The sequence below is a fragment of the Rattus norvegicus genome, chromosome 8 (assembly GCF_036323735.1).
Source record: "Rattus norvegicus strain BN/NHsdMcwi chromosome 8, GRCr8, whole genome shotgun sequence".
NCBI classification, from domain to species: domain Eukaryota; kingdom Metazoa; phylum Chordata; class Mammalia; order Rodentia; family Muridae; genus Rattus; species Rattus norvegicus.
The window spans coordinates 108,499,908-108,516,132 of record NC_086026.1 but is presented as its reverse complement, the minus strand read 5'-3'; the positions used below and the strand labels follow the sequence as shown (position 1 = coordinate 108,516,132).

The 16,225-nt window shown below is 45.0% G+C and overlaps 1 protein-coding gene across 6 annotated transcripts in view; it reads left to right on the top strand.

Annotated features, from left to right (window-relative positions):
* The window catches only part of Pik3cb (phosphatidylinositol-4,5-bisphosphate 3-kinase, catalytic subunit beta), a 105,124-nt gene that overhangs the window by 63,008 nt on the left and 25,891 nt on the right, over positions 1–16,225 (top strand). For all 6 annotated transcript variants that reach the window (XR_005487938.2, XR_010054039.1, NM_053481.2 and 3 more), the window contains 5 exon segments: positions 5,184–5,435; positions 7,491–7,587; positions 8,512–8,642; positions 12,290–12,340; positions 15,542–15,730. Coding sequence is in view for 4 of the 6 variants with exons in the window: in NM_053481.2 (NP_445933.1) it covers positions 5,184–5,435; positions 7,491–7,587; positions 8,512–8,642; positions 12,290–12,340; positions 15,542–15,730 (720 nt within the window). In the remaining 2 variants the exon portion in view is untranslated.

Below are 16,225 nucleotides of genomic sequence, written 5' to 3'. Positions count from 1 at the left end.
GCTGCCTAGAATTTGCCCTGCAGTCCATGCTGACTCACAGAGATACTCCTGCATCTGCCTCCTGAGCGTAGGGGGCCAGGCACTCTCTCGTTTTGCTTTTAAGCTACTGTTAATACTTGTTCAGCACACATGTGGTGGGCACTTGTTTTAATTTCTTGGTGATTGCCCAAATCACAGAACGTGGTATGGTTGGTTGTAAAGCTCGGGTTCTCTCTTATCAACGAAACCTCGGAAAGTGTTCATTTCTACAGTCATAATTTACTGAATGCATTATATTTCTGAATTAAGTTCTGTCTGTAGGAGGTAACAAGTACATATAATTTTAAGGACACTGGAATAAGAAATACCATGTTTATAATAAATTCCCACATGACCGATTCAAAATGTATTCCATGTACTTTACTCATGATTTATCTAGTCACATTTCAGAAATAGTTTGTAGGGATCACATGTTCTTTTGTATACTGCACACAGTAAGTTTTGACTTTATAAAACATAATGAGGATATTCAATTTACAAATACCAAAAGTGGTGGTGGGTGTGGGGATTTAGCTCAGTTGGTAGAGAGCTGTCCTCCCATTCACAAACTGGGTTTCATCCCCAGCACCGCATGACTAGGTAGGATGGAGCACACATGTAATCCTCTCACCTGGGCCCGGGGGACAAGATCACACTGTCATGCTTATGTGTATGACAACAGCAAGACCAGCCTGAGCTACATGAAATGCTGTCTTTAAAGAAAATGTATATATACATTTCACCTGTGTCGTATGTCGATTGCCTGGTGGGCCACATGTTTGGATGTTTATATACTCAGTAGACAAAACAAAGGGAAAGCTTAGATGATCCTAATGTCATAGAATAAGAGCAGTCTTATGAGCTGGCAGTCGATGATATTATCAGCGGAGAAAGTGTGTTCAGTGACTCACTAGGAAGCACCGGTGATACAGTGAGTGATTTAGTATGGCGTATAAAGCCATGTCTTTCACGCAGTAGATTTAAAGTGTGGTTGGCAGGACAGTTGAACAGAATCATCTTGGAGATCCCAGCCTGATCCAGGCAATGGCACTTGGCCATGTGGTAGTTTTATTTTATTTGAATTTTCCAAACAAATATATCACGCGTCTTTTGAAAGTGTGTGTGTGTGTGTGTGTGTGTGTGTGTGTGTGTGTGTGTGTGTGTGTGTGTCTGTCTGCGCTTACGGTGGTTGGATTAGGTGGAAGACACTGTGCTCTGCTGGGTGTAGTGGAGTGCTATGGCCCCAGCACAGGCTCCAGGAGGAGGCAGGATGTTCAGGAGTTCAAAGACAACATAAAGAGGTCTGGAGAGAGAGCACTGGTTAAGGGGGCTGGTTGTTCTTGCAAAGGACCTGAGTTCAGTTTCCAGCACCCACATGGTAGATGGTACCATCTTTAGCTCCAATTCCAGGGATCTGATACCTCATACATGGTGCATATATGCAAGCAAAATACTTCTAAACATTAAATAAAATGAGTGAATATGAAAGATATATTTTGAAATGTGAGTAATGAAGGAAATAAAGATCTTGTGAGTTCAGGGTAAAGTTAAAGTCCTCCTTGCATACAAAGTTTCTAACCAGGGATCACAATGAGCAGATGACCCAGGGTACCTACCCTTTATGCCTTGTGGAGATGTGTGTGCAGTGTCTTCGGTAGCCATGAAAACATCTGATTTTCAGGTTTCAAGCTCTGCTAGCCCATTCCAGTCTACCACTCCTAAATGACTTTACTCTATATTAACAATGGTGTGTCTCTGCTTGTTAAGGACCAGTACCTGATTTTTATTTTAGATACGTAATTTGATCTTAATATTTAAAAAAAAATGCCCCAACTAATAATGAGATACTGTCTTGTTGATCTACTATGCTATCACTTGTAAATTGCATTGATTTCAGGCGTCCTGTCTTGTCAAGACATCATCAAGTAACAGGAGCCCTCTCTAAGGCAGAGTGCTCACCAGGTTTTGGAAACATCTGTCATCTACTGACTGGATCTGGCTCATCTCACGAGAGTAAAAGGCGTGTAGTATTGATAAGTGAGAGCAGGGGAAGGGGTGGCTCCCCAGTTAATTAATAGCGTCTCACTTGTCCCAGGTCAGTCAGTGGTAGTCTGTCCACAGTCATGTGAACCGAGCAAACTGTAGCAAACTGTAATTAGATTGATCTCAGGTACGGCCTTCCAGAGTGTGACGGGGAGGGAGATGGGTGTTTAGGGAGTTCTGGTGAAGTACAGGCAGAATAGCATGAAATGGAAGAATTGGTGATTTGTAGGTACTAGGACCTGGGAGAAGACAAATTCAAAACATCAGCACAGCAAAAGCAGGCCCTGCCAGGAATTTTGGAGCCAAGGAATTCAGAAGCTAGACAGCTTGCTTCCTCCCTCCCTCATGTCTTTTGTCACCCGGACTCCAAAAAGAAGGACCAGTCGTCTTATAGGTCTCACTGTGTGACTGTGGCTGGCCTCAAACTCACAGAGATCCACCTCCCTCTGTCCACCAAGTTCTGCGATTAAAGATGTATTCCATTATACCATTATTCCATTATGTATTCCAGGTGGAAGATTTATTTTATGTTTAATTTATATGTGTGTGGTGTGTGCACATGAGTCCCGCTGCCTGTGGGGGCTAGGAGAAGGCGTTGGATCATCTATAGCTGGAGTTACAGGGTACCATGGGTGCTGGGAACTGAACTTGACTCTGTCTTCCATAAGGCTCTTCTCTAGCTCCAGATTGTTTTCCTGAGGTGATAGACTGGGTCTCAATGCTTCAATCTCTTGATCCTGTTGTCTGCATCCAAGTACAGAGACTACATATGCAGCCTCATTTATTGCATTCTGTACATGTGTCTGTCTGTCTGTTTCTGCACGGTGTGTACACACACATCCACACACACGTGCAGGCCAGAACTCAAGCGTGTTACTCAGAAAAAAAATTACATCTAAAAACATTCATCCGTCCATCTGTCCATTGTGTGTTTGCACATACATGTTTGGATGCCAAGTGACAACTTGTGGGAATTGTTTCTCCTTCCACTGTGTGGGTCTTAGGGGTCAGGGACATTAGCAAAGCACCTTTACCTGCTAAACCATTACACTGGTCCTCAATAAGGTTTTCAGTTTAAAAAGTAAAGTCCTTAACCATTTTAAATGCATCCTAGAATATTAATTTGGAAATATTTAAAAGATAGCAAAAGTAAAATCTAAGGTCATTTAGGGGTTGGCAGTCACTAATAATCCTGGCATCCAACTATAAATTACTTTTATTCATGTTTTTTTCCAGAACATGGTCACGGTGCAAATATATTTTTAGTGGTAACCAAGTTATTCCATTCTTCATTTAAGATCCTGTTGTAGGTATATTGTAATTGATTTTTACGATGGATTGAAAGTGAAAGACAGAGGTGTCTTAAGTGGATGCTAAATGGATGGACTACCTCCTAGCCATTCCTCGAGATACTTGCATTTTAGTATCAGTCTGGCCTTCTGGGCTTCAGGTGTATTTTCCCATGATGCCTCCTCTCTCCCTCCTTGTGGCTGAATCCTCCTTTCTTCCCTCTTTCCCCTCCCCCTGGCTGGTGGAAGTGACACTCTATTCTGTCTTCTGCCAGTCTACTGGTTGACTTTTCTTTAATTGTATTTTTATAGACAAGGCAGAGACTAGATGGTAAGCACTGCTCACACAAACTTGAGACAGGAGGCTCCTGATGTATTACAGTGCTGTGTCCTGAGTGAAATGAGATATGAGGGCAGGGAAATAAACATTTGAATAACACAAGGATGATCTTTACAGTGTAAACATTATGCCCCCAGTCTATGTAAAAATAATTAAATCCTATATGATTATTTAATGAGTAAGTATGTGTCATATGTCAGACAGGGCTATTAGATGATACAAGGGCATTTGTCTTCAAAAGTGTGCCATTGCTCTGTGTGTGGTGCTGTCCTGCTTGATACCTGTCTGTAGCAACCATTAAGCAGTTTGCTGTCAGCTGCTGCTCCCCCACCCTGTAGAGCTGCTTTTATTTCTACTTTTGCCCCCCACTGGTTTTTATTTTGTTTTTTAAGTTTTGTTTTGTTTTTTGAGACAGGGTTTTTCTGTATAGTTCTGGCTGTCCTAGAGTTTATCTATATACCAGACTGACCTTGAACTCAGAGATCTACGTGACCCCACCACCTGAGTGCAGGAGATTTTATTAAAGATTCACGTTTCCGCATGAGGGTTATGAGAAAGAAAGTCAGGCGTGCCCAGATATTGAGAACAGGCTCCTCAGAGGAGAACCTATCACTCTTTTGAGGCCAGCCAAGACAGATTAATAAGAAGGTCCAGTTTACTGAGAGAGCTCATCTTCAAAAGTACAGTGGACAGTGGACGAGGAAGACATCCAATGTAGCCTCTTCCTCTAGTGTCATTCGCACAACCGCCGCATGCGCGCACACACGCGCACACACGCGCGCACACGCACAAACACACACACACACACACACACACACACACACACACACACACAGATGTATCTGTTCCAGTAGCATTTCTTGCTGTGCTGGCATGTAGTCCCTGTACACCAAGTCAGGGCACTACTAAAGGTAAGAACGGAAGTGTAATCACAGATGGTTGGTTTTATTTATGCGTGGTGCTGGGAATCAGATTGGAGGCTCCGTGTGTGCTAGGCGAGCAGTACGCCACCTAAGCTACATCCCTGGCACAGGTCAATCTTACTGGACATTTTATATGTGCACTGCATTGTCCTGTATGTGAAAACCCGAGTGATGCTTAGCATGAATATGCATACGGATAGATTATCTTTAGCTGTCTGATAACATACGATGATGTTTATTTTTCCTTTTGTTTGGCTAAGCTTTCTGAGATAGAGTCTCACATTGTCCACCCTGGTCTCAAACTTGCTGTGTAGCGGAGGCTGTCCTTGAATCCCTCTTCTATAGTTCCATTCTTCCATGGAGACCATTGGTGTTTTGACCAGTATTGGCTGTTGTAGCTATTCCACTTACTGAGGGAAACCCAGATTACCTCAGCACTATGTAGTGAGTGCTCGCCACACCCGTAGGTAATGTCTGACTGTTGCCGCCCAGTTCTCCAGTGTTCTCATTGTCCCTGAGCACACGTTTCAGATACACAGTACTCAAGACTGGTTTCTTCTCCCACCACAGGTTCATGTCAGAGCCGGACTTTTTCATGGAACCGAGCTCCTGTGTAAAACCGTCGTAAGCTCAGAGATATCAGGAAAGAATGACCATATTTGGAATGAACAACTGGAATTTGATATTAATATTTGTGACTTACCAAGAATGGCTCGATTATGTTTTGCTGTTTACGCAGTTTTGGATAAAGTAAAAACGAAGAAATCAACAAAAACTATTAATCCCTCTAAATATCAGACCATCAGGAAAGCAGGAAAAGTGGTAATGAAATAACTTCAGAAAATTATTTATATAATGGCACATTTTAGGGCTGTGGGATAATTGAATAACAGAAGTTAAATTATTTCGTGTGACGAACCCTAAGAACTAATTTCAAGAAGATAATGAGTTTCCATGTTCATGTCTTTTTTATGTTGTTTTCTCAAGAGATTTCATGATACAGATTAATAAAACTTTAGGGTGGCCCAGCACTCATTGCATAGCTGGGACACTCCTGCTTCAGCCTCTGGATCAGACAGCAAGTATGAACCGCTGCACATGAAGAGTAAGACATCTTATCAGCCGGCCCAGAGTTCCTTAGGTAGAGTTCTAGGTACTAGAAATGTATTGACCATTCAGAGTTTAAATGCTAGGAAGCTCATAGATTGTACCTCACTCAGCACACCTGATGTAACTTTTAAGACACAAAAGCATGACTGATACCAGTTTAAATGAAAATTAAGCCTTCTTGTTAGTGTTAGGTAAGCTCTGTTGCTGTTTTGCTGTCATTTTAGTGTAAACAGACCTTTAACTCTCAGGATTCCTTGGATTTCCTTGAAGTCCTAGCTAAGGATGTTAGACCTGTTGGCCATCTTCCATGCACCCCCCCCCCACTACATGTATTTCTTATGTTAAAGACAAGTCTTTCTGTGTAGTTCAGGCTGCCTGAGCGTCACTAGAAGTCTCAGTCCCCTTGCCTCTCTCTACTGAGGGCAAGTGTGTGCCATCAGAGTTGTCTTAGAACCAGCAGTGGTTTTGTTCTATGTGTTTTTCCAGTGATATGGATTGCCAGGGCCTCCTGTGCGCTCTGGGTGACCACTGACCCACAGTCCTAGCCTTTCCATTTCATATCACTAGTCAAATGATTTACTGTCCCCTCCTCATGCTCACTCATGCACTCCCTACTTCACCCCTTCTTCACTCTCTCCCTCCCCACACCAGATAGGGTCTCTTATAGCCCAGGCTAGCCCATCAATTGTAGCCAAGGATGACCTTGAACTCTTGATCTTTCTGTCTTGTTATCCTTGCTTGCATAGTGAGTTTGAGACTAGCCTGGTCTACAACAACACTAAAGATGGGAAGAAAGATCTAGGAACATAAGCACTCTCTCTGATTATTATGATATATCCTTCTAAAAATAAATTTTACTGTCTCAAACACCATAGAAGGGCTGATCCCTTTGTGGGTTTTTTTATCTTGAAGATAATAAAATTCTCAAAGGTTTCAGAAATGTGTATATATAAATGTGCACACACATTTATTTATTTGTTTGTTTATGTACGTTTAAAGAGGGTGACCGGGGCTGGCCCTAAGCAGGCTGTTTAGCCGAGGAAGACCTTGAACTCCTAATTCCCCTGCTCTCATTCCTAAGGCCTGGCAGCACAGGTGTGAGCCCTGCCACCAATTCTAAGTGGTGTTGAGAATCCAACCGAAGGCATCCTCTTGCTAGACAAATGCTCTAAAGCCTTCAAAAATCCTAGCAGGCCGTTCAGACAGAGTCCTAGCAGCGCACTGCCACTTTTGTTGTCTCATGTGTGGTTTGCTGTGCTACAACTGAAGGCCACTGTGCCCGCCTGGCTTTTTAAAAAACAAACAACCAGATCTCCTTCTATAGAGCAAGCTGCTCTTTATAGCCTGCTGTGCAGCCCAGGCCAGCCTCACACTCACAGCAGTTGTTCCCCCTTGGCTTCCTGAGCCATGCAGGGGTGAGAAGTGCCCCTCCCTAGTTAGCAGTGCACACAGTCCCTGCAGTCCCATGACGGATCTGCCGGCCACCCATCTTGTATTAATCATTTACAAACTCCCTCAGTTTCAGAAATGTTTCCGTTTTGTGGGCATGCTGTTTTATTGTGATGTATTAATTGGCTTGTAGAAATGTTCTTAAAAGTTATAAAAATACTGAAATGGCTTCTATACTGTTTCCGATTTGCATGGACTTTTGGAAACTACCTAGAACATCAGAAATTTCTAGTACTTACATTGAAACAGGGGCCGTGCGTTTTGCGAAATTACTTAAAGTCTATTCTGAGTTTATTTATGCAATGCCATTTTCAACAGCATTATCCTGTTGCATGGGTAAACACCATGGTTTTTGACTTCAAAGGACAGCTGAGGTCTGGAGACGTAATATTGCACAGCTGGTCTTCGTTTCCTGGTAAGATGTACTTTTTTCTTCTTTTCTTTTTCTTTTTCTTCTTTTCTTTTAATTTCCAATACAGGGTTTCTCTGTATAGCCCTGGCTGTCCTAGAACTCTGTAGACCAGGTTGGTCTCCGACTCCAGAGTTCCACCTGCTGGGATAAAGGTGTGAGCCGCCAACACTGGCTAAGATTTACATTAGTCATGACAGCAGCTGGTTACTTTCTTGCTGGTGCACCAGTCCATGTTTCTTTGACTCACTAGTGCACTATTTCAGTAAAAAACAAACAAACAAACAAAAAAACCTGTCTTGGTTATTTCTCTTTTGTTGTCTTTTTTTGGGGGGGGGGGGTCAGGCTGGCTTTGAGTTCACAGAGCTCCACCTGTCCTGCCCTTGCATCCTGATTCTTTTGATTAAAAGCCCGTGCTACCTGTTATCTATACCCAGATTAACTGACACAGAGTATTTTGCTATAGACACGACGTTTCTTGTGTGTATATACATATGTATATTGTATATAATAAATAGTGTATATTATATTATATGATTATATAAATTATATGTTCTACTAACACAGTACATATGATTTTAATGAGAGTATCCTTGTTTTGAACATTTTATTTTTAAGGAAAGCTAAGGCACAGGACCATCTGTATAGCGGGCCTTATTGCTCCTAGTCTTCCTGACTGGTGACTGAATGCTCTGCAGCCACAGAGAGCAGCAAAGGCATTTGTTTTCCGGTTGTTAGCATTATGACCAGGCGGAATGAATCCTTCCATGTGCCTAGGCCTTACTGCTTCACTGTGCTAAATTGCCTAGGTGATACAACCTTTAGGGTATTTTCCTGAAAGAAAACTAATTCCAGATTTTTGTTTATTAAAGTTCCAAAAATGTTTTCTTAACTAACCAAATATAAATCCAGACTCTTTGCATGTTCTAGATGAGCTGGAAGAAATGCTGAACCCCATGGGGACTGTGCAGACGAACCCATACGCTGAGAATGCAACTGCCTTGCACATTAAGTTTCCGGAGAACAAGAAGCAGCCTTATTATTACCCCCCCTTCGATAAGGTAAGCTAACTAAAGGGCCGCATGCACGGAGGACTTATGTACGTCATTCCTCGTGTGCATGGTCACCCCACCTCAGTGCAGATCCAGTGGAGGGCTGTGCTACATGGCAGTTGGTTTGTGCTCATCGCTGCCTGAGTGAAACATGGCGTCTCTGGAGTTTGGGAGCTGTGTTTCTAACAGGAGATTTACTTGTTTGAGTTCTTTTCTGAGGTAAAAAGTCTCTTAGGTGCATTCACACATAACTGAATGTGCAGTGAGCTGTATAAATGCTGTCATGTGTATGCAGAGGTAAGGATACAATGGAAGGAGATGATTCCTGCTGAGTATTACTACTGTCGGGACTTTGAGGGCAGTGGCTGTTGAGACAGTGTCGCACTGTAGCCAGCAGGGCCTCGAACTCACGGTTAGTTCACACTTAGCTTTGAGTCGACAATCTTCCTGCCTCCACCTTCCAAGAGGTAGGACTACAGGTGTGAGGGCCATACCTGGCAGTGACTTCAGTAGAATCTCTGGTGAGAGCTTCTGTTTCAAATACATCCTTACTGTATAAGCTGCATGCACGGTTCTGAATGACGTTACTTGGTAGTGGCTGAAACAGGACTGACATGTTCATTTTGCATGCTAAGAAAGCTAGTGCGTAGGACTGGAGAGATGGCTCACTGGTTAAGAGCACTGACCGCTCTTCCAGAGGTCCTGAGTTCAATTCCCAGCAAAACCAAATAAAGAGCTACACTTCTTAAAACAGCTGCTATGTTAGGAGCTCGCCATTTTATACATACCGAGCAGGTAAAAATGAAGGTGATGAATGTGACGAGTTTCTGTGCCCCTGAGCTGTCCTTACATAAGAACCTGTTCATGAGCCACCACTTCACGTGCTGCCTTCTGTGGTCTTCTGGTGACTGTTGTCAGCTATGGTGTGTCTTCAGTGATCACCAATCTAACAGACTGTACAAATACATTGCATTTATCTCATTCTAGAGACGTTGAGTTTCTTTACATGTATGATTTCACTGTCACTTTGTCATCCTTAATACTCAAGTCTCTCAGCTCCCCCGCCTCAGCCTCTTGAGTACTGAGACTGTAGGTGTGAGAAGTCCTCCACTGCAGAGCTCTATTCCTGCCCCTACCCTGTTTTCCTTTCTGTGAATCAGGCCTCACCTTGTAGCTCTGTCTGGCCTCCATTTAAAATTTCTTTTGTGTCAAGTTGCCTGGCAGGCCTTGATTGGTCCTTCTGTCCCAGTGAGAGTTTGATGACTACAAATGAGTCATACAGATGCAAAAGGCAGGAACTTCTAAAGTCCCCACTGCCCCTGTACTCTCTCTCTCTCCTGTTTTACACGGGAGTTTTATGCCCACTGCTTAGTAGTAGTGCTGCTCTCATGTGACCTTAGGAACCACCCTGTGCAGTAGGCTGGGGTCAGCGCCCTGCTCTGGGAATGACCACTTTTAACAAACTCTGAGTCAGTCAGAGGCTGGCACTTCCTGTCTCCTCACATTGGTAGGTTCCAGTCTTTTCAAGAGCAGGAGCCCTCTTTCTGAACCAAGGGAACTGAGAACTGCTTTTCAGCATCCACGGTGTCAGTGCTTCTGCAGGATTTTTACTGTGGAGCTGGGGGTCAGCCAAGTGCTGGAAACCGCTCTGTCCTTGAGCTGCACCTCCACCAAGCCGCTTTGTTACCTCCTCTCCTGCACTTGCTGCCATCCTGCCTCTCATTTCACTGCATCCCTCAGTAGACTGGCCTCAGACTTACTTCGATTCTGGGTCTTCCAGGACCTCGCCCATACTAGGCAAATCCTTTCCTCTTGAACACGCACCTTATGTCTTAATAGTTGTTAACTGTAGAAAATAAAATAGAATAAGGCTTACTGCTGAGTAACTTTTCTAAAACCTTTTTACTGATTCTTTGTGAGTTTCACAGCATGCACCCTAATTTACACATCCCCCATCCCTTTCTCTCTGTCCTTGTGACCTCCCCTTACCCACCAAAGGAAAATAAAACAAAGCATCCTGGAAGCTGTAGTGTGTTCCTGTGTCTCAGATATCTTTACTTGTAAATGTTCACTGCAGTGAATCATGGGTCTGTTTTGAGGCCCCTGGCTTCTGATATCTTATCAATACCCAGTCCTTACCAAGACTTTCCTTGGATATCCTATTGTTGCCCTGTGTCATGGGGATCCTGCAGCTTTGGATCAGCAGTGCTGGTCTCCATGTGCTCCAGCATTTCAAAAATGAGGTAGATGTTAGGGTGGGCCAACTCAGAGCCCTGGATCTGGGCATTGGTGGTGGCTGAGTTGGTCAGCCCACCAGCTCTCCCTTACCCACATCACCAGAGCACAGTCTTCAGCCCTGCCTTGGGTAACTCGCCCAGTGCCATAGCCAGCAAGAAGCAGGGTGAACGCTTCCTCGCTCAGCTCTCATGCTCTCCGGGCGGCTCACCTGCATTCATGTCACCAGAGCCGGCTCACTGTGTGGCACCGGTATGTTCAGGGCCTCCGCAGGCAGGGCCAGGTCATCTGCTCTCCAAACTCCCACCAGTGGTGAGGAGCAAGTGGAGGTGGGGGGACACACACCACCTCCTTTCCATGTCACCTCATGGCAGATGAGTGGCTGGCAGAGTCAACTCTCTGATGCTAACAGCTTACCCAAGGCCTGTTACCAGGGCCAGCTCCACTGTACTTCCCTGGGTGGCTGCCAGACCAGGGACATCTGCACATCTCTAATGGTCATATGAGCCATGAACATCAACACAGACCCAAACATAGCCTCAGGTGGCAGTACTGGCTGGGACTTCACCAGGGCCTCAGGTGGCCAGGATGGCTACTCACAACAGGCTGCTCCTCTCTACCCCCCTTCCGGTCTCCAGTTCCTAACATTCAGACGTGTGAACCCTCCTCTCCCATCTGTCCACCACACACTTGCACATTGCGGTGGCTCCCACTGTGGGCAGGCCATGTGGCTGGTGGGCCTCTAGGTGTCCTCCTCTGCCCACTCCTCGGCACGTGGGCCCCTGTGTATACGGCGTGCCCGTGCCATGTGGCTGCAGCCTGGTCTCTGGATGTTCTCCTTCATCCGCGTTGCCTGGCAGCAGGTGGACCTCTGTGTGTCGTCTACCTGCTCAGGCTGCTGGACAGTCGGTGGTCTCTCCTTTAGAACCCTTTAAATTTTTTAAGATTATCTTTATTTATACATGGAGTGTGTTGCCGACACATATATCTGTGTACCATATGCCTGCAGTTCCCAGGGAGGCCAAAAGGTAACATGAGAGCCCCTGAAACTCCATTTGCAGATGATTGTGAACCCCCATGTGAGTCCTGGGAAGCAATCCCAGGTCCTCTGGAAGAGCAGCAAGTACTCCTAACCCCCGAGCCATTGCTTCAGCCCCACCCTAGTACCACTTACCTATCTTACTTAGGAGCCATGAGCGCCTTGCTCTGCAGTCCCCTCCGTGACGCCATGGTTTCCCTGTTGTCAGGGTTTGAAACCCTTGGGGGAACACTGAATTTTGGGGTTGTTCCATTTAATTTTTTTTCTATTTATAAAGGCTTTGAGTGCCAAGCATGTGTAGTCCCTTGTAATTGAAATGCATACATAGTTATGAACATTGAAAATATCACGACAAAATGTAAGTTTTTTTTTCTCCCAACAGATCATTGAGAAGGCAGCTGAGATTGCCAGTGGAGACAGTGCGAACGTATCAGTAAGTATCAAGCTCTATCTGGCCCTTACTACAGAGCTCTGTGTAATATGAGGGTCTTCACCTCATCTGTTGTAAGGAATGTGTGGGAGTCATAACTCTGACGTAGTCTTTGAGTGTGAAAAGGTGTGAGCAACTCATTGCTGGCTAAATGTAGCTCAGTGTTGATGGCTTGTATGACTTGAATGGGAAGCCCTTTTCTGTATAAGTTCAGGGTAGTGGCCCACAGTAGCTGCTGGTGCACACCACAGAATTCCAATGCTATCTTAGTATTGGCTAACTGAGAAGGCTGTGTTTTTTCAAGTAGCAAAGAAGAAGAGGGAAGGCAGGAGGAGGGCGGTCTTTTGGACTGCGGGAGCAAGAAGACACTGTAGGTGGAGGCTGTTAGTTCAGATGGCAGATTCACCAGGATCTGCCAAGATCCACCACCAGAAGATTTCTGATTTTTTTTTTACATTTTTTTAATTGAATATTTTCTTTATCTACATTTCAAATGTTATCCCTCTTCCTGGTTTCCCCTCCAGAAATCCCCTATCCCATCCCCCTACCCTCTGCCTCCATGAGGGTGCTCCCCTACCTACCTACTCTCTTCCTCCCTCCCCACCCTGGCATTCCCCTACACTGGGGCATCGAGCCTTCACAGAACCAAGGGTCTCTCCTCCCACTGATGCCCGACAACGCCATCCTCTGCTACATGTGCAGCTGGAGCCATGGGCCACTCCATGTGTGCTCTTTGGTTGGTGGTTTAGTCCCTGGGAGCTCTGGGGTGTCTGATTGGTTGATATTATTGTTCGTGCTATGGGGTTGCAAACCCCCTCAGCTACCTCAGTCCTTTTTACCTCCTCCATTGAGGACCCCATTCCCAGTTCAATGGTTGACTGCCAGCATCCACCTCTGTATTTGTCAGGCTCTGGCAGAGCCTCTCAGGAGACAGCTATATCAGGCTCCTGTCAGCATGCACTTCTTGGCATTTGCAATAGTGTCTGTGTTTGGTGACTGCATGTGGGATGGATCCCCATGTGTGGCAATCTCTGGATGGCCTTTCCTTCAGTCTTTGCTTCATACTTTGTCTCCATATTTCCTCTTATGAATATTTTGATTTTTAACTTAAGAATAGTTGGTGAAATTAGATTCTATCTCTGCACCCAGCGATTGTGTTACCTGTTGGTTCTAAACTAAGATTGTCTAGTGTTTCCCTTCTTGTGGGGATTCAACTGAGTGCAAGGGAGCGTAACCTTGGCCGAGCATGGGTTTGCCAGAGAAATTCAGCTCTGGAGAGGCAGAGCAAGCTTCGGTGGGACAGGCTTTGGGAAAGGGAAACATGTGTCTTGGTATAGGCTGGTAACAGACCTGATCACTGCCGCCGACAGCATGTATTGTTTTTTAATATTAAAGTCTACACATCTTCAAAGTGGAGACGTTATTTAAGTCTTACTGCTTCCCACAGAGTCTGGTCACCATGAGGTGGTGTCTAGACTGAGTAGCTAGCAAGCTACCAGAAGCCACCCACCTGCTTTGTCTTCTGCATGGATGGCTACAGATTCATGGTTGGCCTGGCCTTCACGGGTCCTGGGGCGGGGGTGTGGGGGGCACAGTCCAGGTCTTTGTGTTGGCACACCAAGCATTCCTACCTCCGTTGAGATAGCTTCCAGCTCAGATTCTTACTTGGAACAACGCCCTCCCCCGTTTTCCACAAAGCTGTGGATTCTTGGTTTCTGTATTCTTGAGTTTTAAACTCTGGTTATCTGCCTGTTCACTGTAATGTGCCTTCAGGATTTAGACTCCTACACGTGGAGATTCCCAAGTATCCTGGGACCTGGCAGCTCCCAAGGGTCCAACATTTTTACTTCACTTCCTGACAGCACTTCCCTGCTGACAGGATTACTGTCACAGCATAACACAGGAATGGACATGCATGGCCAGCTACACTGTTCCCTCTTCAGGCAGATACCTTAGTCTCCCAATCCTTACTCTTCAGGCAAACACCATGTGAATTCTAGCTGCCCCCTACCCCCTACCCCCTTTGAATCTGGACTGGAGTTCCCTAGAACTGTGCCTAGCACCTCACAGCTCCCTGAGCCTGAAGGCCCCAATCCCTCGTCACACCTGCATTCTCTCACTAAAGGGTCCCTGTTAGGTTCACGTGCATTTCATATTCACACGTCCACCACATTGTAGACAGATTGGCATTAGACTCCTGTGAGGCAGAAGATAGATGCCTATAGTCCCTGAATCTCCTGCCTCAGCCTTCTGAGTGCTGGGGTTGCAGGTCGTCCCACATCTGGCAGGCGGTTTTGTTGTTGCTGCTGATAGTTAAACGTGGTCACCCGGATTGACTGGCACTTTGATTCCTTCAGAATGCTGGGTTTACAGCAGCACTAGGGGAGGGACATCTTCATTTCTGTGTTAGGATGGAATCCTATGAACTGGGCCAGTGCTTTGCAACTGAGTAAATGTTCTAAGACTACAGAGTTCTGCTGTTTTGTGATCATAGGGTTCTTTTATTTGTTTGTTAGATTTGTGTGTGTGTGTGTGTGTGTGTGTGTGTGTGTGTGTAGTATATATACAGTGCTCTGTCTCCACCATGTGGTTGCTGGGAATTGAACTCAGGACCTCTGGAAGAATAGCCAGTGCCCTTAACCTCTGAGCCATCTCTCCAATTCAATCATAGGGTTTTTAATTTATAGAACTTTTATGTCTTTATGCCAAGACACAAGCCATGGTCTCGGCTTACTATTTTATTTTACTGGTTATGTGTTGTTGGGCTGTCTTGGGGGAAGGGGCTGGGGTTGGTAGAAATCAGGAGATGGTGAGTTGGCTCAGGAGATGAAAGTGCTTGCCACCCGGCACGACTTTAATACCAGCCCTTGGGAGGCAGAGGCTCACCAGCCTGATCTACATACCAAGTTAAAGGAAGATTTAACTCAGATAATAGTGAATGTATAAGCTAGTTAAACGGTATGATGTATTTAACCTAAAGCAACAGTGCCATCTAGTGTTTGCACTTGGATTTTAAAAAAGAATTACATAGCTTATAACCCATAAATACAGAGCAATGCAAACTTTTTAAAAGAATCCATGTTAATTAAATCGTACAGAATTTCAGTTGGTAAAGCTCACAGTTTTAAGTCACTGTATACAAATGTGCTGGATGGTTGCTGGTGGTTTGCACAGCTAAATTCCATATATTTTACTTTTCTAAAGAGTCGTGGTGGGAAAAAGTTTCTTGCTGTACTGAAAGAAATCTTGGACAGGGACCCCCTGTCTCAGCTGTGTGAGAACGAAATGGACCTTATTTGGACTCTACGGCAAGACTGCCGAGAAAATTTCCCACAGTCACTGCCAAAACTACTCCTGTCAATCAAATGGAATAAACTTGAAGATGTTGCTCAGGTGACGGAAAATTCCTTGTTCCTCTTCCTTCCCTTCCTTCTCTCCCTCCACTTTCTTTTAACTTCAAATAACAAAAAAGCTTTCCGTAGGCGCGCGTGCGTGTGCGTGTGCATATACACTACTTTTGATTTTGTATAAAATATCTTCCCACAGAAGTATTTCCATTTGTTGGATGTCTTTGTTTTCTCTTAAAGATAGGTAGGTTCTTACTTGTATAACCTTAGCCGCTCTCAAATGTCCAGTCCCTCTGTCTCAGCCCTCAAGTACTGGGATCACAGATACACACCGTGATACCTAGCTTGCTGGGTAATTCTCTGCAGGAGCTATTTGTGAGGTTTTAAAACCTTACACAGTCTGTGTACCTTCAGAGACCCTGGGATTGGGGTGAGGTGGCCAGGCCTTACGTTAACATCAGCTGGAACAGCAGTTCAGGAGCTGTCACCTCTCAGATTGGATGATAGTCAGGCCCCGATACCTTCTACCAGTCTCATCATA